Raw genomic sequence first — 27,155 nt, 5'->3', positions numbered from 1 at the left:
CTATCCTCTCTCACCTGGACCACAGCCACAGCCTCATCACTGTTCTGCCACCCTCCAGATCTTCCTGCTCTACTCTGTCATCCACCCTCCCCGAGGGTACTCTTTCTAAATCTCTAAACTGATTGTGTCTCTGCTGATTCAAATTCCTTCCAGAGCCATCCTACTGCATCTGTCACCCCAGGTCAGCAGCTGTTAAGGTTTGGTGGCAAGCAGCAGATCCCCAAATCTGACCAATTTAAGTGACAGGGGAATCCATGGAGCATCCCTCCAGGATGGAAGTAAGAGTTAAAGTCTTGATTAAGAAGGTCAGGAATCCAGGTTTCCCTGGTGATCTTGGAAGCTAGAACTAATGGACAGTGTTTTCAGAGCCCAGCTGTGGGGATAAATCAGAGTCAGTCATCTCAATCTCCATGCAACTCTACTCGGGGAGCAGAGTATAGGAAGAGGGTGTTTAACCTTATTAACAAATTGAAGGAGAAAAACCATATGATCATCTCAATAGATGCAGAGAAAGCTTTTGACAAAATTCAACATCCATTTATGATAAAAACCCTGCAGAGAGTAGGCACAGAGGAAACTTTCCTCAACATATGAAAGGCCATATATGACAAATCCACAGCCAACATCGTCCTCAATGGTGAAAAACTGAAACAATTTCCACTAAGATCAGGAACAAGACAAGGTTGCCCACTATCACCACTATTATTCAACATAGTTTTGGAAGTTTTAGCCACAGCAATCAGAGAAGAAAAAGAAATAAAAGGAATCCAAATCAGAAAAGAAGGAGTAAAAATGTCACTGTTTGCAGATGACATGATACTATACATAGAGAATCCTAAAGATGCTACCAGAAAACTACTAGAGCTAATCAATGAATTTGGTAAAGTAGCAGGATACAAAATTAATGCACAGACATCTCTTGCATTCCTATACACTAATGATGAAAAATCTGAAAGTGAAATTAAGAAAACACTCCCATTAACCATTGCAACAAAAAGAATAAAATATCTAGGAATAAACCTACCTAGGGAGACAAAAGACCTGTATTCAGAAAACTATAAGACACTGATGAAAGAAATTAAAGATGATACAAATAGATGGAGAGATATACCATTGGATTGGAAGAATCAACATTGTGAAAGTGACTCTACTACCCAAAGAAATCTACAGATTCAATGCAATCCCTATCAAACTACCTCTGGCATTTTTCACAGAATTAGAACAAAAAATTTCACAATTTGTATGGAAACGCAGAAGACCCCGAATAGCCAAAGCTGTCTTGAGGGAAAAAAACAGACCTTCAAGAATCAGACTCCCTGACTTCAGACTATACTACAAAGCTACAGTAATCAAGACAATATGGTACTGGCACAAAAACAGAACTATAGATCAATGGAACAGGACAGAAAGCCCAGAGATAAACCCAAGCACATATGGTCACCTTATCTTTGATAAAGGAGGCAAGAATATACAATGGAGAAAAGACACCCTCTTCAATACGTGGTGCTGGGGAAACTGGACAGCTACATGTAAAAGAATGAAATTGGAACACTCCCTAACACCATACACAAAAATAAACTCAAAATGGATTAAAGACCTAAATGTAAGGTCAGACACTATCAAACTCTTAGAGGAAAACATAGGCAGAACACTCTATGACATAAATCACAGCAAGATCCTTTTGGACCCACCTCCTAGAGAAATGGAAATAAAAACAAAAATAAACAAACGGGACCTAATGAAACTTAAAAGCTTTTGCACAGCAAAGGGAACTATAAACAAGATGAAAAGACAACCTTCAGAATGGGAGAAAATATTAGCAAGTGAAGCAATTGACAAAGGACTAATCTCCAAAATTTACAAGCAGCTCATGCAGCTCAATATCAAAAAAACAAACAACCCAATCCAAAAATGTGCAGAAGACCTAAACAGGCATTTCTCCAAAGAACATATACAGATTGCCAACATACACATGAAAGAATGCTCAACATCATTAATCATTAGAGAATTGCAAATCAAAACTACAATGAGATATCATCTCACACCGGTCAGAATGGCCATCATCAAAAAATCTACAAACAATAAATGCTGGAGAGGGTGTGGAGAAAAGGAACCCTCTTGCACTGTTGGCGCGAATGTAAATTGATACAGCCACTATGGAGAACAGTATGGAGGTTCCTTAAAGAACTAAAAATAAAACTACCATACGACCCAGCAATCCCACTACTGGGCGTATACCCTGAGAAAACCATAATTCAAAACGAGTCATGTACCACAATGTTCATTGCAGCTCTGTTTACAATAGCCAGGACATGGAAGCAACCTAAGTGTCCATCAACCGATGAATGGATAAAGAAAATGTGGTATATATATACAATGGAATATTACTCAGCCATAAAAAGAAACCTAGAGTCTATCATACAGAATGAAGTAAGTCCGAAAGAGAAAAACAAATACCGTATGCTAACACATATATATGGAATCTAAGAAAAAAAAAAAAAGGTCATGAAGAACCTAGGGGCAAGATGAGAATAAAGATGCAGACCACTAGAGAATGGACTTGAGGACACGGGGAGGGGGAAGGGTAAGCTGGGACAAAGTGAGAGAGTGGCATGGACATATATACGCTACCAAACATAAAACAGACAGGTAGTGGGAAGCATTCGCATAGTACAGGGATCAGCTTGGTGCTTGGTGACCACCTAGAGGGGTGGGATAGGGAGGGTGGGAGGGAGGGAGACGCGAGAGGGAAGAGATATGGGAACATATGTATATGTATAACTGATTCACTTTGTTATAAAGCAGAAACTAACACACCATTGTAAAGCAATTATACTCCAATAAAGTTGTCAAAAAAAAAAAAAGAAGAAGAGGGTGTTTAATTGGCCAGGATTGATTCACAGGCCCACCTCTTGGCCAGGAAAGGGCCGCTGATGGAACCACCAAGACTAAAATTAACAAGAGAGGGAAGGATTCTCAGCAAAGTCGGCGTATTAACAGAAGAGAGGAAATAGAGACTGGTCCAGCAAGGACAAGACACAGCCACGCCATACCCACTTCTGTCACCGGAAGGATCCCTCCACATCAGCACAGTTAGGGGAGCAAGAAGGGATTGCATTCTCTGAATTCAACACGGCCAGGAAGGAATGATGGAAGTAGTCCCCAGCCAACTAAGGAGAAACAAGGGCTTTCTGGACCATAAGACAGTAGACACAGCCAGGGACCCTCAGCCTGGACCCCAATTTCCCCCGCTGTTTCTGTGCCATGGTTCTTCACAAGGAACTCTAAGCCTGGAGTCACTTAAGGAACTCTTTATGGGAGCATAAAGAACCTTTCCCAATCTCTTACCTTATCCCTCTGTCCTCTCCTCTCTCGTAGCTGGCTATTGGGATCTGTGTGGCTGGGCAAAGTGTCTCAGGGCTCTGCAGTCAAGCAGGGGAGGACAGAGCAGCATGAGTTAGAAGGGAGATCATACTTACCTGAGTTTCTCTCCTTTCATTGTTTTCTTCTTTATTGTCTGCTCTACCCCTACTGGAATGTGAGCTCCACGTGGGCAGAAGCCCATCTGTCTTTTTTGAGTTCGAACTCTATTGAAGATTTTTTTTATTGAGGTATAGTTGATTTACAATATTCGTTTCAGGTGTACAACAGAGTGATTCATTACTTTTATAGATTATACTATATTTGAAGTTTCTATAAAATATTGGCTACATTCCCCATGCTGTACAGTGTATGACATAAACTACAGCGATCTGTCGTGCAGCCGTATGGGTCTTGATCGCTCCCTGCTGTAGCCCCAAGCATATGACAGTAACTGGCATGTAGTAGGCAGCTAGGAATATAAATATTTGTGACTGAACAAATAGCCTGCAAGTAAGGCGGAGGCTACAGCCCACCTCTGCCTTTGAACCTGAGCTGGACAAGCAAGATTAGGCCTGGAAGTGAGTCAAACCAGGAAGCAAGAGGATGCTGGATGGAGAAAAACGCACAGCTCTAGATTCAGCCAGACCTGGGTCCTAACCTGGCTCTGGCACGTGTGGAGCACGTCTCTTAACCGCCCCGAGTCTCAGTATCCTTGGTTTTGAAACGTGGATTTACCACCTCTTTCACACTGTTGGGTTGAAAATAAATGAGAATGAAATGTGTAAAATTGGCACAGAGTAAATGCTCTCCGCCCCAGATGCCTTTCATCTCTGTTGTAAGCTCAGTAAGGGAGGAAGTTGTTTTAATCAGATGGTGGGAACTGAACACTACATTTCCTGGGGCTGGGGAGTTGTGCATTTTAGGAGAGCAGCCTGGAAAAAGCAATTCCTAACCCACAGGATCGGCGGTGGGGAGGAGGGAATGAAACATCAGCGGTGAAAGATCTAGACCACGACAGGCCCAGGGATCCCAGTGGAACATCTCCTGCTGCAAACCTCCAGCACATCTAGCCTGTGGCTAGGAGAAAGGTCATTTTCATGTTACCTCTGCTTCTGGGGATGGTATCAAAAGCGTAGCAGGCAATTTGGAAAAAGAACTTTATTAACTTCATGAAAAACAGCTGCCGTGAGTCAAGATCTGGACAAAGACAGAGCTCTGGTGGCTTCCAGTCAATGGCCTGGAAAAAGCCACTTGTTCTCTCTATAGCCTCAGACCAGGGTCTCAGTTGGGGTCCCAAGCAGAACACCCCACCTCCTTGCCTCCTCTGTGCAGGCACAGATTCAGGCAATGCATTCTCATTAGACATTAGATTCCCCTGCTCTGTGGATGTCTCACTGAACAGGAAAATGAATCATCAATGCTCCAGACATTCAGGACAGGACAGATCTATAGCACACCAGCTACTGTTCTGGATCAGCAACCAGGAACACCACATTCTGAATAACCAATCAGAAAGTCAACACTCCGGAGGACCACCCAGAATTCTAGAATGCAAAATAAGAACCCCTTAACTTTCTAGATGATTCCATCAGGAGTCCCATATTTTAGAATGCCTGTATTCTGGATCAGCCAGAAATCTGACATTCTAGGTGATCAACCGGGAAACCAGTGTTCTGGCATTCCGAAGGAGAACCACTCCTCACTTTCTAGATGGCTCACCAGGAATTCAGCATTCTAGATCGACAAACAAGACCACAGCGTTCCAGATCGTGGTGAGAGACCCAGAGTTCTAGACGTCCACCCTGATGCGCTCAACACCAAATCAGAAACCCAACGTTGAAGACTGTCAACCCTGGCCTCGGCGTTCTGGAATGATGAGCAGTAAGCTCTACCCTCCAGAATGCTGCCGCCCTGGCCCCTCAGAGCTCTGTGGATGGCCGCCCCACTCCAGGCCCGTCCTCCTGGCGGGGGTCCGGCACGTGGAAGGAGACGTAGGGACAAGTCTTGGTGTTGAGGCAAACCAGCTTCCTCAGCGTGGCCGTCTTGACAAGGTTGAAACCCATCTCACCACCAAATGTGCTCGACTTCCAGTACTCCGGAGAACAGATAGGATTCCCTAAGAGGCCCTTAAGGGAAAAAGGAGCCCCAATTTCTATCATACTCTCCCCAAAGATGGAGTTTGGAGGGCACTTCTCAAGAAGCAGCCCTGGGTAGAACTCCAAGGCATCGATGTCTCCATACAGCTCCTCCAACTCAGCTGCCATCTCCTTCTCTCCTACAAGGGGGAGAAGCCAAAGTCAGAATCATGATGCCATCCACTACGGTTCATCTGGGGAGGGAATCTTCTAGGTCCACCTTCTTCTGGGGAGGAGAATGGACTTCAGAAGAGCACCTTGAGCAGATGAGCACATGCCCTAAAATCTGGCCCGGCTGACCGACCCTGCTCCAGGGCTGCATCTAGGGAAGGAATTTGCTACTGCAGATGGAGTCAAGGGCCTGGATCTGCCACCAAACAGCGTGTGACCTTGGGCAACTCACCCCACTTCTCTGTGCCCTAATTACCTGATCATTACAACAGGCAGAAGCTACCTATCTTGTTTCCTTCACAGGCAGGTTTCAAGGGGCCTTATCCTGGTCCAAGACCCTGCGCTCTACCGGAGCTCAGAGATGCGATGTCATTTGTCCAAGATCACATAGAGACTTAGCGACAATGTTCTTTCTGTCTCTCTGGACTGTCATGGGAGACAGACATGGAGTGTCCCTACCTGTCTCCTCAAGTCCACCCTCCACAGGGTACCAGTACACAGTCAGGTGTCATGTCACACCCTGGTCAAAACCTTTCAGTGGCACCCCCATTGTCTGGGACAGGGGTCCCCAAACTTGGCTGCCCAACAACTGGGGATCTTGAACAACAAATATATATGACATATAGACATATATGTTACATATATTTATTATATATATTATACAATTTGTGTTTTATATATATATATATATACACTTACATATACATACGTATGTATATACATACACATACATATATGTATGGAGATATATATATATATATATATATATACACACATACAGATTCTTGGGTACCACCTAGGTCTACTGAATCAGAATCTCTGGAAGAGCCATCTCAGATTTGGTATTTTTAATTAGTTTTCTAAGTGATTCTCAGGTAGCTGGCCTATAAATGGGACTTAGGAACCACTAGACAGAATAAAACCCAAAATCTTAGCGTAGAATCCAAGATTCCACATAATCTGAGCCAGCCTCCTATCACTAACCTCCACCCAGCCACACCTAGGACTGTTTTCCTGAATAGGCTCACTTTTTTTTTCTTTTTTTTTTAGGCTCATTCTTTTTAACCCCTGTGTCTTTGTACTTTGTGTTCCTCCACCTAGAATGTTCTTCCCTCTATCCTTCACCTGGAAAATCCCTTTTTTTTTTTCTTTTTTGGCTGTGCCATGTCTGTGCCTCCTGCAGTGGAAGTGCAGAGTCTTAACCACTGGACCGCCAGGGAAGTCACGGAAAATCCCTTTTTATCCTTCAAACCCAGCTGAGAAGTCACCTTCCCTCCCCACGCAGAGTCATCTGCCATCCCTCGCCACCCCTGGCACTGTGCTCCCACACCCCTCAAATCCCACAGTCACAGTGCTGGCCATACGGATCACCCCGTTCTGTTTCCTCAATGTCTCCTTCACTTCAGCTCAAGTCCCTCGAGGGCAGGAGCCGTGGCCGGGAGACAGCTGCTCACCTGTGAGCTCCTGGAAAGAGGTGTAGGGCTTCATGCCAAACCTCTTGCGGTACTCATTGAAGGGCTGCAGCCGCAGCTCTCTCGATTCCTTGATGACTTCCACAGCCACGTATAGGACATGGTGGTCTGTGTTCCTACCCCCGCCGATCTGCCAAGAGATAAGCACAGCTGTGGTCTGAGAGCCAGGCCACATTGTCCTGGAGAAGAAATTCAGGTCAGGAGTCCTTTCTGAGCAGAAAGGATGGCTCAGCCTAGCAGCCACCAAGCTGGGAACCCGGCCCTAGGTCTGCACTGCCATGCTTTCTCAGGGACCCCCTCTGAGGCTCAGCTTCCTCATCTTTAGAGTGTGGAGTGGGCCAGGAGGACTTCTCTAGTCACTCACCAGACACACTGTTCCCCAGCCCTTTGAATTTAGGTGAGAACCCACAACATTCTGTTAAGGAAGGTTCTGGAACTATTAGGTTCAGCAACTAGGACTCTGCAGAGGAGATGGCCAGCACGGCCACAGTCCAGAACTCAAGCAGAGGGGACTGGCATTTCAGATCTGGAAATAAAAGGCAGAAAGGTTTCTGAGCTTTCAAGTGATGGAAACAGACGGATGGACAAATGTGGATTTGAGGGGCCAAAACTTTATGGCTTTCCTAGGATATTTTTTAAACTCTGCCTGGCAGAACTGACATGTGTCTGTCACTCTCCAAATCAGTTTTTATCATAGAACAAAGATGTTTAATCTTTTAATGGATTCTGCTAAGGAACCTATTTCTATTGCTTTCCATTCTCTATATCACAGAATTGAGATTAAATAAAATTTACTGAGCATCTAGTATTAAAAAGTGAAACCCAGGGACTTCCCTGGTGGCACAGTGGTTAAGAATCCGCCTGCCAATGCAGGGGACGTGGGTTCGAGCCCTGGTCCAGGAAGATCCCACATGCTGCGGAGCAGCTAAACCCTTGTGCCACAACTACTGAGCCTGCGCTTTAGAGCCCGCAAGCCACAACTACTGAGCCCACGTGCCACAGTTACTGAAGCCCATGTGCCTAGAGCCCGTGCTGCACAACAAGAGAAGCCACCGCAAAAAGAAGCCTGCGTACTGCAACAAAGAGTAGCCCCCACTCGTCTCAACTAGATAAAGCCCGCGCGCAGCAACAAAGACCCAACACAGCCAAAAATAAGTAAATAAACAAATAAAAAAAAAAAAGTGAACCCCTAGTAAACGGCCACCACTAGAAAAGAGAAACTGAGCTAGAAGGTAGGAACACAGAGTATCAAGTCACTCCATTCAGACCAGATAAAGCTACACACAGAGACAGGTGATAATATCTGTTTTTCTTTCTGTCAGGCCTCCTGGGAGAGGAATTGTTGTGAGCTAGCAGGGAGGGAACTAAAATCTTGCCATGAAAAGTGTAATATATACACACATTTAGTTTAACTAAACTTGTAGTTTTACTTTAAGACCAAGGTGGTGGCATAATATATCCTGTGAAGGGAGGGAAATAGGGTTCAAAGCCCAAGTAACCTGGTGAGATGAAGGCTCCAGAGGGAATTCCCTGGTAGCCCAGTGGTTAGGACTATGAGCCTTCACTGCCAAGGGCCCGGGTTCAATCCCTGGTCGGGGAACTAAGATCTCACAAGCCGCACAGCACAGCCAAAAAAAAAAATAAGGCTCCAGAAAAAAAAAAATCTGATTCATAACTGTTAAGGAGCATAGGTCTACTACTGTAGAGCACAGGGAACTCTGCTCAATACTATGTAACAACCTGAATGGGAAAAGCATTTGAAAAAGAATAGATACATGTATATGTATAACTGAATCACTGTGCTGTACCCCTGAAACTATCACAACATTGTTAATTGTCTCTACTCCAATATAAAATAAAAAGTTTAAAAAGATATTCTTAATGCAAAAGAATTTAAAAAAAAAAACCAAAAAGGAGCATACATCTAAAGAAAGATCTATTGCTCAGGGTGAATTGATAATGATAATGCTAAAGAAAGAGTTCTGTTTGGGTAGAACAAGGACAATTGGGTGAGAAAGAGGAAACGCATAGTTGGGTGAAGTTGTACACCCTGGGGCAAAGCCAGAGGAGGCTGGTGCCAATCTCAGCTGAACCATCTACAAGCTGTGGGGCCATTGTGGATTGACTTGCCTGTATCCGTGTTGGAGTCCTAACCCCCAGCACCTGTGAATGTGACCTTATTTGCAAATAAATATAATCAAGGTCATACTCCACTAGGGTGGCCCCAGATCCAATGACTGGCGTCCTGATAAAAAGAGGAAAGAGAGACACAGGGAGAGCACCACGTTGGAGTGATGCTTCTACAAGCCAAGGAACCCCAAGGATTGTCAGCCATCACCAGAAGCTGAGAGAAAGGGAGGGAACAGATTCTCCCCTGGAGCCTTCAGCAAGAGTATGGCCCTGCAGACACCTTTATTTTGGACTTCTAGCCTCCAGAACTGTGCAACAACAAATTTCTGATTGCTATTAATACCATCTGGGGGAGTTAACTACAAGGGCTTTCTAGAGAAATGTTTGAGGATTGATCTTTTTCATGGCCTAGATGTTAGTAATGTGTAGTAAATGTTTAATGGATGCTTGGATGGATCAGTGAATAAATGAATAAAAGGTGATACTTCTCAGGTGTAAGGTGGGAATATTTCTTTCTTTTTCTGGATGTTTCTTTGTCTATGGAGGAAACCCCAGTAGCCTAACACTCTTAGCATCTTTTGCCAACCTCTCCCCCTCCCTCCTTATTAGAAGCGGAGGAGTAACTTAGTATTATTGGTGAGCTTGAGTACAGTAACCAGGCATGCGTTGTTCAAGCTGTCCTCTCTGCCGCTCTTGAATTCAGTTGACACCAGGGCGTATGTTTTCTCTCATATTCCTTGTTCTGGGGGGACAGGAGGATGTTGGGAGAGACCTTCCTTGTTTCCATGCTTCCATGTCTTGGTAGCCAAGTTTGTCTATTTGGGGGTTTATTATTAAAAAGCCTGCTTTAGGTTTTCTAGAATCAGCTTTATCGGTAATAGAGGTGATATTTTGAACTTCCAAAAAAATAAAAAAGGAAAAGAATAAATGTCTGCTGCTTAAAGCCCCCTGGTCTGTGTTCCTTTTGCAGCCCTAGGAAACAAATACAGGGACTGCAGGCAAATGACTTATGCTAATCCTCTGTTTCTTCATCCGCAACAATGAGGAAGGTAGAAGCGTCAGTCTGATAACGCTTGTGAAATAAACATGTGGTGAAATAATCGAGATAAAGAATACAAAGCAGTTATCACAGCGTTGGTCACGCGGTAACCCCGAGATGGAACCATGGGTGGGGATTATCAGGGGAGGCCCTGTTTTATCACTTCTCACACTCTCTTTGATATCCTGAGAATCCACACATTTCTGTGACCCTTCTGCCTGGTACCAGGAAATACCAGGGCTTTTCACACACGTCACCAGGAACATTGCTTGAAAATTCTTTGGAAACCATGAAGCCCCGCACACGAGTTATTGTCTCTTTTCATGTCTGTGTCCCCACAAAGAACAGAGGCCGTAAACCAGCCAGCAGCCGCCCATTGGCGGCAGTATATGCTAATCGCAGTCAAATTACCAGGGGGAAACCTAAATCCATATAGTGCCACAGCTTCATGGTAGGGCTGAGGGGTAAGTATGAGAGAGAAGCAGGGGCTGAGGGGAGCTAGGGAAGGAGATGGGAGCTTCCAAACATGGGGAAGGGAAGATTTCGGAGGAAATTAGTTAGAAATTCCAGAGGGAAAGGCTGTATTATTTTGCTAGGGCTGCCATACCAAAGTGCAGAAATTTAAACAGCAGAAATTTATTTCCTCACAGCTCTGAAGGCTAGAAGTCCAAGATCAAGGTGTGGGCAGGGTTGGTTTCATTCTGAGGCCTCTCTCCTTGGCTTAGAGATGGCCAACTTTCCCCTATGTTTTCCCTCTATGCACATCTATATCCTAATCTCCTCTTCTTATAAGGACGCCAGTCAGAGTAGGGCTCACCCAATGACCCCATTTACCTTAATTAACTCTTTAAAGACCCTAGCTCCAAATACAGTCACATTCTGAGGTATTGGAGGTTAGGACTTCAACATGGGAATTTGGGGCAGGGGGCAATTCAGCCCATAACAGAGGCCTCTAATGTAATAAAGACCTACTATGTGCAGGCACTTTTGCATATATTGCCATACCCTGAATGTCTTCCTGGTCCTCAAATTGCCATGCCCTCTGACCTCTGGGCCCTTGCCACGCTGTCCCCTCCATCTGGAACACAGAGACCCCGGGCCACGAACGCTACCTCTTGCCCTGGGAGACCCCTATCCATTGTTTGGATCTCTGCTCAAACATCACTTCCTTATCCACAATCCCCAACTCTGGGCCAGAAGCCCCTCTCTGAGTTCCCAGAGCATGGTGGGCTTTCTATACTGTGGCTCTTAACATGCTCTTATAATTCTGAAAACATCAGAAAAGCCCTTGGTACAGTGCCTAACATGTAGTAAGTGCTCAAACGATGTTAGCTGTCACATGACTGTCGTTCCTTTCTAGGGTGTACGCACCAAAAATGCAAGGACCCAAGAATCACGTTGACCTGGTTCACCACTGTATCCCCAGCACCTGCAGTAATGCCTGGTATCGTTGAATGAACGAAAGAACGACAGAATGAATGATCATGATCTCCCAGTAAGGGGTGACACTCTCCCCTTTTCACAGAAAACTGGGGTTTGGATCCCAGAGCCCAGCGGTCCTCCCCAGCGCTCCTCTGAGGCTCACCTGGCCCGCGGGCTGGCGAGAGAAGGCGTCCACCAGGGCCTCGACCCCGTAGTCCACCAGCATGGAGGTGTTGAACAGGAACTGCTCATAGCTGTAGTTCTGGGGGCCCACCCGGAAGGAGTCGGGCATGAGCGGGTGCCAGTGGTAGAGGTGATTGAACTCCATGGCAATTCGGTTACGGTACTGGAACTGGGTGCCTGACAGCAGCTCTGGGTCAAACTTGAGCTGCAAGAAGTAGCCACTCAGCTGCTGCACGTACTCCTCGATCACAATCTTGATGGTCTCCCCTGGGACGAAGGATGGGGAATGGGGTCAACAGAGCACAGGGACTTGGCCACCAGGCTTGGGAAGTGGGCCAGTTCACGCAAAGGGCTTGGTTTGGCCTCTTTATCATCGTAATGGTTGTTTGATTTTATTTGGCCACTTTCACTTTGCCTTTTTGTCACGGGGTGTGAAAGTGGAACTTTCTGTCTCAGGACGCACTGATGTCCCAAGACAGGGGCCACCTGTTAGTCCCATGTTCCCTGGGGAGGTCACAGGCCGGGCTGAGCAGGACACGCAAAGGAAGTATCTGAGGATGGGTTTTGTGACCCTCTGGTGGCCACCTTCCCACAGCCCATTAAAAGAGGCTGGAGACACCACAAAAGGTGGGCACGTAGAGATTAACTTAGTGAGGGAATCTCAGCGTGCCTTAGATGATGGGGGTGAGGGGAGCTCCCAAGAGACCATTCTAAGAGCTGCAGCAGCAAACAGCAAACTGGAGACATAAGTGAATCTTGTCCCAAATATAACCCTCCTGTCTTCCTATGTATCAAATTCCTCTGCCCCCTCAGGGACAAGCTACAGAGCAAAGAGCCAGGGGAGACACAAAAGGAACATTCCATAACACAATGAAAACTGGTCAGCTAGATATCAGAAGAAACCGATATTTTGGCCAACTAACCACTAGACAAATTGACTTGTAGCAAATTGATCTGGAGCCACTGGAACTGCAATCAGCAGACCTGGGTTTAAATCTTGGCTTCACCATTTCTAGCCACCCGAGCTGGGGCTGTGCTACTTACTCTCTCTGAAGCTTACTCTCCTTATCTGTAAATGTGTGCTAGAACCATACCAGTATAACAATATTCACAGGGTTCCCGAGAGGAGTAGACAATGAATGCATCTGAACCGCTTGGCACAGGGCCTGGCATAACACGGAGGGTCAATACGTGTAGAAGTGGGAACACTACGTGGAGGTGTGAGGGGAGAATCCCCTCCCCATATGCACACATCACAAAAGAGTAGATTAAGACTCACACCCCGTCCCCACTCAGGAAAGCACTCCCCTCAAGATGTGGTGGAAGCAGCACAAACTCTGGTGGCAGCCAGACCTGGTTCAAGTCTCTCTGCACTGAATGGCCTTGGAGAATTCACTTACCCTCTCTGCCTCTTAATCTTCACAACAAAGGGTAATCCTATCTGGGTCATAAGGCTGTCGGGGAGGGTTGAATGAAGCACTGGAAGTGCAGGGCCCTAGGAGTCCCGCCTCTGGCCACAGCTTCATCACCAGTCAGTATGCTGGGCAGCCTGCAGACACAAACTTGCCCTCTCTGATCAAAGTCTCTATAATACTGGGACTTCTCCATTGTAAAGCAATTATACTCCAATAAAGATGTTAAGAAAAAAAAAAAAATACTGGGACTTCTGAACCAGCCCCTTCTCGTTCTTTAGGCCGTTCCTAACCCCAGTGCATGGCTCTTCCAGGCACCAATGAATCAGGCACTATAATTGGGAACAGTCACGCCCAGTGATGCTGAGGCGGGGGCAGAGGCTCACTGGTGACACAGAGTGAATATGGTCTGGACAGGGGTGTTGGGGGCCAAGCTCCCAGGCCAAAAACCATCTGACATTTTAGGCTGCAGGCTCACCCCTGTAGGGGACACAAAAATATCTTGTCCCTGAGGCACCCAGAAGCTACCAACCTCCGGGAAGGCAGATGCATGCTGGGCAGGAAACATAAGGATTCCCGAAGCCCAGGCAAGCTGGGGTATTTGCTGAGGATGTCCCTGAGTGCTCCTGGGATGATGGGGAAACTGAGATTTGGTGTGGCTAATCAGATTTGCTGCTAGTCACCCAGCTAATGATCAGCTACCACAGCCCTCCGTTTTCTGAAGGCCTACTATGTGCTAAGTACTTTCCCATTCATCATCTCAACAAGTCCTTACCACCATCATTATTCCCAATGTATAGATTTGGAAAGTGAGGCTCACACAGGGGAAGGACCCTGTTCAGAATTCGAATCTCTCTGTCCCCAAACCCTCCACTCCGCTTCTCAGGACAGAGGGCGTGACCTTCCAGGACAAGGCTGGCTTGGAGTCCTCACCGATGAGGATGAGGCGGGCCGTCTGGAAGAGCTGCTCATCGCCCCAGGTGGGGTGCTCAGCCTTCAGCAGGTCACACACTCGGTTGTGCTCACGCAACCAGAGTGTGGCGTAGAGCATGAGTCCCGGAAGCAGCCCGAACACCTCCTGGCCCACTGCCATCTGGCTCTGGGGTGGGATGCCCCGGGGGTAGTGCATCAGCACTGGTGCCTCTTCCACCGACGGCGGGTACATCTCTCCGTCCAGCACCTGCAGGATGGGGCCACCTGGTAACCTGGGGAGGGGCCGGGTGCCTGCATCTGCACAGCTGACAGCCTTCCACTCCTACTGACAGCTGCCCGTAACACGCAGGGTGGCCACCCGGACTCCCTGACCAAGGCCTGTGGATTCTACCTCCTAAAGTGAGTCCCTTTCTCTCTCCCCTCTGCCACCACCCTCTTCCAACCCACCCTCATCTTCCAGCCTGACTCCCCTTGTAAGTGGCTCCATCCCCCCAGACAGTCCGTTCTCGGCTCTGCAGCCAGAGCAAACACCCAAATCGAGCATCACACCCTGGCTTAAAACCCTTCCAACTCCTCTCTCTGCTCTTGGCAGAAATCAGAAATCCTTAACGCGACCCTCGCTCATCGGGACTCACTCAGGTGTCCAGCAGCATCTCCCTCATTTTCCTCCCTTGAATTCACTCAAGCTGACTTCCCCTCTCCAGCCTTGATGCCTCATAACCTGGCCTGTCCTGTGCCCTTCTTGGCCTCCCTAACTTCTCATCATCATTCATGCAACTCTTGGTTTATTCGTACTTCCTAAGGAAGCCTTCCCCATCCTCTGCACACTCCACTCTCGTGGCTTCTCCCTGGTGGCAGCTATCACAAGTGTAATTAATTATATGGCAGTGTCGTCATTCACTCAATGAATATCCACCGAGGACCTACCATATGCCAGATACTGTTCTTAGCCCAAAAGATTCAGCAATGAACTTTCTGTCTTGGTTTTTGTTTCGATTTGCATGGTCCAGTATGGTAGCCACTAGCTACGGGCAGCTACTAAGCTCTAGAAACGTGGTCGGTGTGAATGAGGAACTGGATTTTTAATTTTATTTTCTTTAGATTTAAATTTTAAAACAGATACCTCAGCTATTGGGAAGTCGTTATGATTAGAACAACTTGGACATGTGAATCTACTTTCTCAACTGTAAATTTTATGAAATCTAAATGCAGATCAGAATCTCCAACGAAAATCTGGCACCCAAATTGAGATGTGCTCTAAGTGTAAGATACAGGTCAGATTTTGAAGATTTAGCACAAACAGTGAGATATTTTATTGACAATATTTGTGTTGATTACATGTTGAAATGATAAGATTCTGGATATACTGGGTTAAATTAAAAATATATTATTAAAATCAATTTTGCCTGTTGCTTTTTACCTTTTTTAATGTGGCCACTAGAAAAATTCAGATAACTTAGATGTGGCTCACAGCAATGAAATAGGGCAAATGATACCTATTTTATGCAGTGGATTTGAGAAGTGCATGAGATAATTACCTATGTGGCTCTAGCACCGCTGAACAGTGTGAGTTCAGACGAAAAGTCCTCGTGGAACTAGCACCCTACTGTTTGTGTCTGTGGTCCCTGAGGAGCTTGAGGGTAGGGCCCATAACTATCACGGCCACTGCTCCCCTGTGCCAGGCACATCATAGTGCCCAATTAATATTGTAGAATAATTAAATGAATAAATGCAGGCTGGAAATGTTCATCTCCTGTGGAGCCCCAAAACCCACCTCCCAGGAGAACATGAGTGGCTATGTCTGCTCCTTGTCTGCGTCTCTTCCCTGGCACCCTTTCCCAGGGTTTGCTGTCTCTCCTCCGACCACACACCTCCAGCTTCTGCAGCTGGCCATCTCAGGACACCCTGGAGGCCCCCACCAACAGCTTCTGCCAGGGAAGACCGTGGAAGGTTCTTCCCAACGCCCCTTCCCAAGACCCAGTGCTACCTGGTACTTGAGTTTCCCATCCTTAAAGAGCCGCAGGTGATACTGACGTTCCAGATTGTCTCCATAAATGTGGCCAAGGTCGACCTGAAGACAGAGAGAGGGTCCACTCAGACCTCTGGGTCCTGCCCCACCTGTAACAACCTCCATGTGCCAAGTGTAGCCCAGAGAAGTCCCGAGCCCCTCCCATGTACTCACCCCATGGCCCAAAGCCTTGGTGAAGCCAGGACCCATCTTGCCAGAAGTTTTGAAGAACTGATGTGTGAAGTGTTGCGCAAAGAAGGCAAACATGAGGTTGCTGCCTTGGGGGTCAGGGATGAACTTCCTCCTGAGCAGGAAGTGACGGCTCAGGAGCTCGGCATCGGGCAACTGCTTCTTCCCTGGTTGGGGAGGTGGGAAAGAGCAGTAGCTGCTTCCGGTCTGGATCTTCCTGCCTCAGGGCCTTCCAGGCTCACCAGACCGAACTGGTCCACGCAGGAAGCCCAGAGTGGCCTCCGCAGGACCACCTCCCTCCCACCTGATGGCCCCTTGCACCTTCTCTACCAAAAGACTCTAGAAGTATTTATGGGTGAAATGGCATGATATCTGGAATCTGTTTTTAAAAACTCCATAAAAAGTAAGGTGAGAGGGGACAGATGAAATAACATTGGCAAATTGTGGACAAATCTTGAAACCCAGAGATGGATACATAGGACTTCCTTATACTTTTCTCTCAACTTTTGTGCGTGTTTGCTACTTTGTACAAGTTAACCCTCCTCCCCCTAAAAAAGAAAGAGAAAGCAAACAAACAGAAGAACTTGGATTCCCCAGCCGTGGAGCAAGGTAGCCTGTGTCTGAAATGGGTTATGCCATTTACTGACTGTGTGAATGAACATGGAGAAGTCATCCCATCTTTCTGACCCTCAATTTCTTCTTCTATAATATAGGGCAAATGATATCTATTTTATGCAGTGGATTTGAGGAGTGCCAATGTAAGCGGCAGAAAACTGGTGAGATGGAATCTTTTAAACCAAGGGTCAGCAAACTTTTTCTGTACAAGTCCAGATAGTCGATATCTTAGGCTCTGCCGACATGTGGTCTCTGTCGCATCTGCTCAGCTTGGCTGATACAGCAGGAAAGCAGCCACAGGTGATACCTAAGGAATGTGACTGTATTGTCCTTTGTGTACTTGAAACTGAATTGATGGCTCTAAACTGAGTAAACCCCCCTGTCTGAAGACAAGCACAGGAGCGGATAAGGAAGAAGGTCTTGGGAAGAAGACCCCTGCTAACGAGACCAAGTGGGGGTCTTGAACAGCTAAAGAAAAAGTTTGACTTTATGTGTAAACTGCGCCGATGAAGCACATAAGACTGTTTACATTAGTAAAGACCCAAACTCAGAGTTAGCACCCTGTAAATAGCTCACTATTCTTTCCTTCCTCCATTTCAGCTTTAAAGTCACCCCCATCCCAGCAGGATCCCACCCATCTAGTAGACAAGCTTCAGGCAAAGAGGCACCCTGGAAATATGGAAGCACTAGTCTGACTCTGCCACTGACCTCAGACAAGACCCCTCCACAACCTCTTCCTGTCCTCATCCCTGGTTCTGGATATGCATATGTCTTGTCTTGGTCCACCCACCTGTGAAATGGGTCAGTAACTGCTCTTCTGCTTGTTTTTTCCCAAACAGAAGAACTGAGCATCTCCTGTGACATAGCCCAGGCCCAGCCCCCTCACCCCATCGCCATTACCTTTGGTCCCCATGGGCGTGGGACAGTCTTGGGGCACAGAGGGCAGAACACGCGTATAGTAGCTCACGTTGGAGAAGGATTCCCAGCTGATGTAGTCATGAGCTGCATTGTAGGTGGGGGGGCTGGGGATGAGGTTGGAACGCACTGCAGAGGGCGAAAATAATAGTGACAAGGGGTTCCTGCCCCCAGTTACACACCCCCTTCCCCGCCTCTTCTTGGGTTGTTCTATTTTTGGTCCCCCCATGCGGCCAAGATCTTACTTCCCCGACCAGGGATTGAACCCTCACCTCAGCAGTGAAAGCACGGAGTTCTACCCACTGGACGGCCAGGGAATTCCTTGGTTTGTTCTTTTTTTTTTTATCTGGCACCCTAGAAGCCCCCCGCCCCCAACCCCTGCCCTTATCCTATGCCAAGAATTCCAGGGAGTGGCAGGATTCCTTGCTCCCCTAGATTAGGAGGGCCCCGCCCCCACCCACCTATGAGTACCAGACGCATGAGCACGTCCCGGATGTAGGTGGCATTGACGAACTCCCAGAACCAGCGGCCATGCGTCAGCAGGAAGTGGAGGAAAGAGGGGCTGGGCCGCAAAGTAGTCCGGAGCCAGGTCCATAGCTCAGCTGTGAGGGCAGTGGGAGCCATTCAGTCAGGTCCTCCTGGCAGGACCAGAAGCAACCAGAGTGGAAGATGGGAACGGGGGACGAGGGCCAGGATGGAACAGGGTAGAACCTCTGGGGCAGGGGTAAGGATGGAACCTTGGGAGTGATGGCACGTGACAGAACCAGAACCAGACGTGAGGACAGGAGACAGGACCAGGGACTGAGGTCAGTAAGGCCGGAGCTGGGCAGTGAAAACTCACTACAGAGCCCAGAAGCGGGGAGTGGGTTGTGCCAGGAGTGAGGGCTTGGGCTGGAGCCAGGTCAGGGGCAGCGTCAGAGGTCAGGGGCAGTGTCCGAGGTCAAAGGCAGGCAAGAAAAGAGAACAGGGCCACGGCCGGAGGCGAGGGTAGGAAATGGGGGTCTTGGAGGACGAGCCCAGGGGAGAAGGATTGGGGCTGGAGGCCCAGCTCACGGATGGTGCAGTTGGGGCCGGAATAGCCCGTGCGGGTGCAGTCACACTGGTAGCGGTCAAAGCCGAAGCGGACACAGATACCCTGGTGCTGGCATGGATAGTAACAACAGGGGTTCACTGTGGGGAGAAACAGAGATCAGAGACCACTCCAGGGCGACCTCTCATTGGGACCAGAAGCAGGGAGTCCAGTCACAGCTCTCTCCTAACTTACTGGACTCCTGTGTTCCCCAAGGGTCCTCTCTGTCCCCACAGCTATGATCAGAAAGCTCCTGGCCCTTCCGTTTCCAGACCTTGCTCTGGGTTTCCAGTCTTCCCCACATCAGGCCACCAGGGGAAGTCCCCCCCTCCCTCCCTGCTGTCACCAAAGTGGGGCAGGAGAAGAGTCCAGGCCCCAGGCTGTGACATCAAAGGCTAGGAAACAGCTGATAAGACACTGCAGCCACAGGCTTTTCTAGAGCATTCACTTTCTGCCAAGTCAGAGCTCAGCACCAAGGGCAGAGTTTGTGGGGTTCAGTAAAGGGAAAAGGATAGGGGTTCTCAGACCAACCCCCAACCTCTGGGCATCAGGACCTACCATTCCTTTGTTTTTGCAGAAGGGAAGGAAGAGCAGGTATCACAACGTCCAGTTATAGGCTGATGGGGGTGGGGGGTGACTGAGGCCAAATAAGGGGAAACCCAGATGGGTCACCCAGCAAGTGGCACCAGACCAACTGCCCATCCCTTCACTTCCACCCCACCCCCAGACACTCAGCCGTCAAGTCCAAGGAAAGACATTTCCCAGAACCCAGAAGACAGAGAATGGGTTTGAGGGGAGTCTCAGCTCCCATCCTGATAGACCCAGCCCCAGCTCACATAAGGGTGGAGTATGGGCTCCAGGATCTTGAGGGAGGTCAGGCACCACGAGAACAGGAGAGATGTGGCCGGAAAACTCTCTCCAGAGGGTGAGTGGAGCTCTAGCATCACCCCCACCAACCCCCTGGAGAACCACTCCCCCCGCAGGAAGTCCCTCCTTGTGTCTAACCCAGATCTCCCCAACCACAGCTTCAATGATTCTCCAACAGCAAGGTCAGAGTCTCCTTGGAGCTCCCTCAGTGCTCGTTCACAGCTCAGCGAGGGACACCGAGGCTTGGGAAGAGGTGGCGACTTGGCCAAGACCAGGGAACAGAGCCAGGCCTCCTGCAGACCCAGGGCGCCTGGCTCCTGGCAGCAGCTCCTTCCCTGGCCTTCCACAGAAACACCAGGTCCCTCCTGCAAACACACTTCCTTAACTGGGCTCAGAGCCAACGTTACAGGGAACTCTGATTCTTTGTGCATCTGATTATAGGGGGTCAAGAGGATAGCAACGGGAGGTAGGAGGCTGAGAAGCCACTGCAGGCAGATCAGCTGCTGTGGTCACAGGGCAGGACCCTCTGGTTTAGGGCTCCTCACATCGCAGAATCGTGCAAATAGTCTTGCTTAAGCCCTGGCAACTCCCCACAGCCCCACAATAGCACCTCTGTGACCCTTGCAGGGTATAAAAAGAAGGAACCCACGGGAAGAAGTCTGAACAAATAGGCCTTATCAGACCAACGCAGGCGGACCGGCCGGTGGGGCCCAGGGCAGGGGCCTGGCAGGACCCCCCTCCCCTCCTACAGCCACAGGCCCAGAAACTCCAGGGAGCTCAGGCTCAGCCGTGCAGCGGGCTCAGGGACCTGGGATCTCATCGATCCCTCCTGCTCAGGACACCCTGCTGTTCTGCCCAGGAGCTCCCGTGGCGCCACACTGCCCAGCTCCCGACCCTGGCGCACCAGGCCCTCTGTCACAAACGGGTCGCCCTACCACTCAGCGGGCACAGGGGCTGAGGCGCGGCCCTTCTCTGGGCTGTCTCCCCATCCCTCCCCCAGTAGGGATCCCAAAAGGAACACAGTTTGTTCTGTGGCAGCCCATCCCGTGACCCCAAAGCCGAAAGCTCTGCTCTGCTCCCTCCTTGACCCAGGCTGCGGCTCCGCCCTAGTAAATTCCCTCCAGATCTACCTGACCCTGCCCACTGCGCATGCACCAGAAAGCCGCCCCCTAAATGTCCACACTCCGCCACGCTCTCTCGCCCCTGCTCCACGTTCCAGCTCGACCTGCTCTGCTCCACCACAAGCCTCCAAGGAAAAGGGCTTTCCCTGACTTTCTCCTCCCTCACAGAGGCTGTGCACACAGCTGGGGCTCAACCCATGTCCTGGAGAGATCCAGCCACCCAGGGAATCCAGATGCGGTGGCCAGAGCTTCAATGTTTGCGGAATTTAAACTGCAGCGAGGAGACCAGCCAGCCCAGGCTTGGCCAGAGGGACTCCCTGATCTCCCCAGCACCCCCGCAGCGGGCTCTGAAGTCTGGCTTGAGGGCTTCAGCAGGCAGCAGAACTGTGTCCCCAGACGCAGAAGTTCCTGCCCGCATCCCTCTCCCTCTCCTGTCAGGAGAGTCTGTGTGCCCGGCGCGGGCAGAGGTCCCTCCCTCCCAGACCTGCTGCCCAACTTGCCCTCCCTCCTCTTCCGCGATCAGCTGCCGCTGGGGGCCCCATGATGTCAGGATGGGCAGAGAGACTAGGTGCTGCTTCCCCCCCTTCACCGGGGAGGGGAGCCTAACCACAGCTGGACGGTCATGATGGGCCCGGAAGCCAGGGCTCTGGCTGACCCTCCAACCTTGCATATCTACCTCGTTTATCTGCTCAGCACTCCCTGGTGGGTGGGTGAGACTCCCCCTACCCCTGCCACCCCCCCCCAACCCGCCCCAACCCTGCCACAGATGAGGAGACTCACCCAGGCCCCACTGCTTCAAAACTGCAGAGCCAAGATGAACTCCCTTTTCTTCCCTGCCCTTCCTCCTCCTGGAGGTGCCCAGGCCTGGATTTGGGGAAGGGATGCAGAGGGAGAGTCACTTTGTCCCACAGGCTGGGGATGACCCCAGGTTAGATAGGTTTGTCACCTTTCCTTCAAGGTGGACCTGAAACCAGGACCCCAGAGGGAGCACCATCCCCTACCGCGACCAGAGCTCTGGGAACTATTCACAAAGGAAGGCCTTCCTTCAGTCTAACTTACATCCCACATGCTTTCATGTGCCCAGCGGAGGACACCCTGTATAATAAAACATCAAGAAAGAGAACTAGGGAGATGCAGACACAGAGTCTAAATTGCCTTGAGTTCCCACACCCAGCACAGGGCGAGGCACCAAGTAGGTGCTGGGTGAAGATTTATGGGAGAGTGACTACTGTTTGTTGGCTGTGTGTCCTTGGGCAAGTACCCTGTACCCTCTGGGCCTTATTTTTCAGCGTTTTCCAGGAAGGGGAGGGAACAGACAAGCTCTAAGGAAAAACCTCCCTCTCTGCCTCCCCTTCTCTTCTCAACTCTGGGCGAAGCCAATCTGTCTCCAAATATCTGGGTTATTTGCATAAATAGGATTCCCTAGCCCCATCAGCAGAGAACCCTGCAGCTTGCTCTCACTGCATCTTCAAGCCAGCCCAGAGGTGGGGTTGATCAGCAAGCCCACACTGCACACATTCCCACCGTTGAGGAATTGTTTAGGACTTCCCGGCTCCAGAGCTTTCTGAGGATCTGGCAAGGAAATGTCCCCCAGCCCAGGAGTCAGGGCTCCAGGCACAGTGAGGGAACACCAAGTCGTCAGGACTTGGACGCACCAGGCAGCAAGAGGGCCCGTTAAAGAAGGAGGCTGGACTGAAATTCCCTAAGAATAATATTTAGAGAAGCTCCAGGAGCTTGGCAGCCAAAGAGAAAAAAAAAAAAAAAGGGGGCCCTGACCAGCCAGACCTGGGCCCCAGGCCCTACACCCTACTAGGTCAGCGGCCAGCCGCCAGGCACCACCACAGCTGGCCCCGATGGCTGGAAGAGGAAGTCCTCTCCCAGCCCACAGACTCCTCTGGTGCTGCAGATAGGAGGCTGCAGTCAGCAGGAAGGTTTGGCACAGGCGGGGTTCCTGCCCCACGTTCCAGGGTTAGCTGGCCTCAGGACCCTCTGCCTGGCATGGAGCTCCGGTTGCCAGGTCATGCCCTATCCCTAGCCAAAGAGAGAGCACTAAGCCCAGTCCAGGAACTGGAGGGGATGAACTTGAGCATTAAGGAAGCCCTGGCACATCCCTGTCCTCCAAGCCGGACTCCACCTCGTCCGTCACAAGAGAGGCAGAAGCAACATTCTCTCCCGCCACCTGCCCCCACGTAAGCTTGCAGCCCTTGTCTCCCCGGGGGAATCAGCCTTTGCTGCTGCTCTGGGGACAACACACAGGCTTTGGCTTTCCCGGGCAGATGCCTCCCCTGAATATCCAGGCATCTTGGATCTCAGTTCACCCAGAGACGTGGAAACAGGAAGGCAGACCAAACCTTCTGCCCCAAAACCCAACTGGTCCTCCGTTCTTTCCGTGACCCTTGCAGCAGCCTCCTTAATGGTTCCCCAGCCTCCAGTCTCACCTCCAAGTCATCCGCCCAATCTCACTCTTCTGTTCCCAGTTACCCTGAGGCCCCAGTCCCTCTCCTCATTCTGCATCCAAAGGCCCGTGTCCACCAGCAGCTGCCTCTGTCCTACTGCTCCCTGTGTGCCCTTCCACTCCCACAGTTCAGACATTTAGGCTTCAGCTCATGCCCTTGCTTCTGCCAGGAAGACCCCTTCCAGAGTTTCATAGTAAAACCCCACAGGATTTCCACCAACTCACCACCTCCTTCGGGGTCCCGGTCAAACGTCACCACCTCCAATAAGCCTCCCGAAATTCTTCACATGTAAGGGATGAGAGATAACTGCCCCCCACCCCCGAGCCCCACACACCCCTGTGCTTTTCTCAGTCATGGCCCTGACCCCCTTGGATGACAGTCTGTGGGCATTTCTACCTCCTCCACCAGACTGCGAGCTCCTCCTCCCAGCTCTGTCTCCAGGCTGCAGCCAAAGACTGGCATAAAGCAATCCCCTGGGGATATTTGTGGAGTGAAGAAAACAATTCTGTTTAAACACAATATAAAGATAAGTAGAAAAGGCTAAAAGCAAAGTGGCACAGACCATGGCTCACTAAGTACTGGTGAACAGACACAGGAGGACAAGGCAGGGTGAGCCCTGGGTACCCTGGGGGCCTGGATGGGGCTGAATGGGGCTTCAGAGGAAGTGCTGGGCTGATCCAGGGGCTAACAAAAGGGGCCACTGGGTCAGCCTAGTCAGCCTCAGCTCTGCTACTGGGGTGTCAGACAAATGGGCTCACCCCTCTGGGCCTCAGAGTTCCCTTCTGTAGAATGGGACTAACATCTCCCTGGCAGGCCTGTTGTGAACACCAACAACAGAGGTGCCCACAGCCTGGTTTTGTAAACTGTAAAGTGCTGGCCACGTGGGTCTTCCTCCTCTTCTTCCCACAAACTAGACCTTTGCTCGTGCCCAGCATCCTCAATCCTTTCCTTGACTCCCCAAATGCCATCCTCTCAAACCCTCTCCTCCAGGAAACCTGGTCTGATTCCCAGTTCACATAGGTATCCTTTCTCTCTCCTCTGAGCATCCCAACAGAAGGCTCAGATCCCCTCCCCACCATCCTCTGTTGACCCCATTTTGCAGATGGGAAATGGAGACACAGAGCTCACACAGCTATGTGATGAAGGAAGCTCTGTCCAGACCCTGCACAGACACAAACACACACACACACACACACACACACACACACACACACACACACACACAAGCAGTAAGCTGGGGGAGGGAGGCCGTCCAAAGGAGGAACTGCAGTCCTTCACCTGGAACCCGGTACATGCATGGTGGAGGGGGAGGAAGGTGTGAATTTTACAGGACCTGACTTTCCCCATCTTCTTTGGGGGTGATGAAACCAGGGTCCATTGGCAGGGGGTGAGAAGGGCAGGGAGGACTCTGAGGAAAGACCCTGAAAAACACCTAGAGTCAAGTAGATCCAGCTTCCAACCCTGAGCCCACCATGCACTGTGTGAGCTTGAGAGGGTTATAGCCCCTACCTGAGCCTCAGTTAACTCATCCGCCCAGTGGGGACCTCACAGGTGAGGATTTAAACCTCAGGGGAAGCAACCCAGCCCCGTAAGTGTATTTCCACCTCCACTGTCTCCGGAATGGCTGGTGTACCCCGGGTCCTCACCGAGGGAGCTCTTCTCCACTGGGGCTGGGAATCCGGAAGGGTACCAGAAAGTTAGAGGCTGGAGAAAGAGAACTCGTCAGCCCGCCTTCCCCTGGAGCCTGCTGCTTCCTCCGAAAGTGGCCCGCAGGGGAAACAGCGGGATTGTTGGGGATGAGCTTGGACCGCTGGGGGCCCAGAACAGGTGAGGGCCTGGAGAGAGGCTGTCCCTTTTCCCAAAGCCGGCCCGAGATCCCAGTCTGCCCTTTCCCCCCGAAAAGAACCCAGTGGCGTCCTAGCCAAAGCCACACCCCCCCGGGGGTCTGCAGAGAGCCCCCATCCCACCGACAGACTCAGCCCCCTCCCCACCCCCAGGCACCGTGAGCCGAAAAGGGGAAGCTGGGCCGGCCGGAGGGAAGAGGCGCGTGGGGGCCAGGCCAGGGACGCAGGACCTGGGGCTCTTCGGGGGCAGGAAAGGGGCCGCCTACCCGGCGCGGGTGCCCCGGGGGCCGCTGGCAGGACAGGGGACGGCGGCAGCAGCAGCAGCAGCAGCGGGAACCGAAGCGAGACACTCCGCCCTGCAGAGGGAGAGAGATGAAGGGCTGAGCCTGGCATTCAAGGCTCCACCAGGAGGCAAAGGGGATTCTGGGGCCACCAGGGCCGGACTTACGGCTCATGGTGCAGGGCGGTTGATGGATGCGGGATGCGGACTGCCTGCTCCTTGGGTGCGTCTCTAACTGTGCCCCGGAGCTCTGGCCCGCCTGGCCCGCCCCTCCCCACCCATTCCCTGGCTCCACCTCTCTAGCCAGCTGTCACCTCGGCCTCCGCCCACTTACTTCCTCTGCTCCCGCTCCAGCCAAGACATTTTATTAATTATTCTATGACGGACACTAAGGTGGTTTTTCACCCGAGATCCGTGAGACACTGGAGCCTTTAAAACCCGGTAGCACCAGAAGTGTGTCCATTTGGTTGATAAGAAACTGAGGCCCGGATATGATGTGCCATGCTGAGGGCCCCCAGGGCTTCAGGGCAGAACGGCTGGTATCTCAGCCTAGAAACGTCCGCTCAGAACCACATAGCCTCCCCCCACCCCCACCGCTACCCCCAAGCGGAAGGAGGATGGAAAAGGAGCAGTCCAGGCGGGCCTGCACACAGTCTCCGGGGTGGGAAACCCACTACCCTCAGATCCAACAGGGAGGATGGGCTTCCGCCAAGGGCTGGGCTCTGCCCTCTGAGGTCATGCATCTCTGTCCGAGCCTCTACTGCCGGAATGAAGAGCACAGACTCCAAGTCCGGGAGACCTAATTCAAATCCAGCCTCTACAGCTGACTAGCTGTGTCTCCTTGGACCTGGTACTTAACCTCTCTGGTCCTCAGTATTCTCTTCTATAAGACGTGGATGCTAATAAGACCCATCCCAGAGAACTGTTGTAAGATTCCATAAGGTAATGCCCACAAACTCCCTGATGCAGTGCCTAGCACAGAGTAGGTGATCCGTTATCAGGAGGCATTCTTTTCAAAGATCTCCTGACTCAGGTTCCAGCGTGGCCAGCGTGGAAGCTCCAGCTGGACTCACATCTATCTGCCTACTTTATAGAATCCCAGCACTCAGCTCCTCTTTTTTTGTAGCTGGGGAAACTGATCTTCGAAGGGGGATGCGCCCTGGGTCACACAGGGTCTCCTGGTCCCCACATCCACAGATTTTCTCCCTCAGTTTCCCCCCCACACCCAGCCATCCTGTGGGCCCCAGAGAGTGGAAGGGCAGGCAGGAGGGCTCAGAGGTCCGTATGTGGGCTCCCAGACATCCTTGGGTACAGAATGGGAACCATGTGAGATGGGAGAAGTGAGGCCTACTGGGGATCCCCTCCTATGGCCCCACCCTAGCTGTTCACATGCTCCACTGGGACAAAAGCCAGCTGCCCCAAGGAGACAGAGCAAGCCAGGGCAGATGCGGGCAGGAGTGGAGCAAGTGGAGGGCCTGGGGCCCTGGGGTGCTGGGGAAGTCTGACCCACCACCCAGATCCAGAGCCCCCG

General features: G+C 50.6%; 1 protein-coding gene across 1 annotated transcript; it reads right to left on the bottom strand.

The window, feature by feature from the left end:
• Nucleotides 1-4,506: 4,506 nt before the first annotated feature.
• Nucleotides 4,507-25,886, bottom strand: PTGS1 (prostaglandin-endoperoxide synthase 1). Its single transcript, XM_065879536.1, has 11 exons — nt 25,793-25,886; nt 25,611-25,700; nt 19,041-19,157; nt 18,449-18,589; nt 17,973-18,116; nt 16,443-16,624; nt 16,248-16,331; nt 14,261-14,507; nt 11,896-12,182; nt 7,124-7,271; nt 4,507-5,638 (listed from the first exon to the last, which is right to left on the bottom strand). The coding sequence occupies exons 1-11, from the start codon at nt 25,797-25,799 to the stop codon at nt 5,283-5,285; spliced, it is 1,803 nt and encodes a 600-aa protein (XP_065735608.1). The 5' UTR covers nt 25,800-25,886; the 3' UTR covers nt 4,507-5,282.
• Between the last annotated feature and the right edge of the window lie 1,269 nt (nt 25,887-27,155).

This window comes from Phocoena phocoena, chromosome 6 (assembly GCF_963924675.1).
Source record: "Phocoena phocoena chromosome 6, mPhoPho1.1, whole genome shotgun sequence".
Taxonomy (NCBI): Eukaryota; Metazoa; Chordata; class Mammalia; order Artiodactyla; family Phocoenidae; genus Phocoena; species Phocoena phocoena.
The sequence above is the reverse complement of the archived record's forward strand: the minus strand, read 5'-3'. Positions and strand labels throughout refer to the sequence as shown.

Excerpts from the sequence above, each read along its gene's own strand:
- PTGS1 (XM_065879536.1), bottom strand. Across the intron at positions 19,158-25,610 it reads CCCCGGGGCACCCGCGCCGG|TGAACCCCTGTTGTTACTAT; the intron begins GTAGGCGGCCCC and ends TTCTCCCCACAG. Across the intron at positions 14,508-16,247 it reads ATGGGAAACTCAAGTACCAG|GTGCTGGACGGAGAGATGTA; the intron begins GTAGCACTGGGT and ends CCCATCCTGCAG.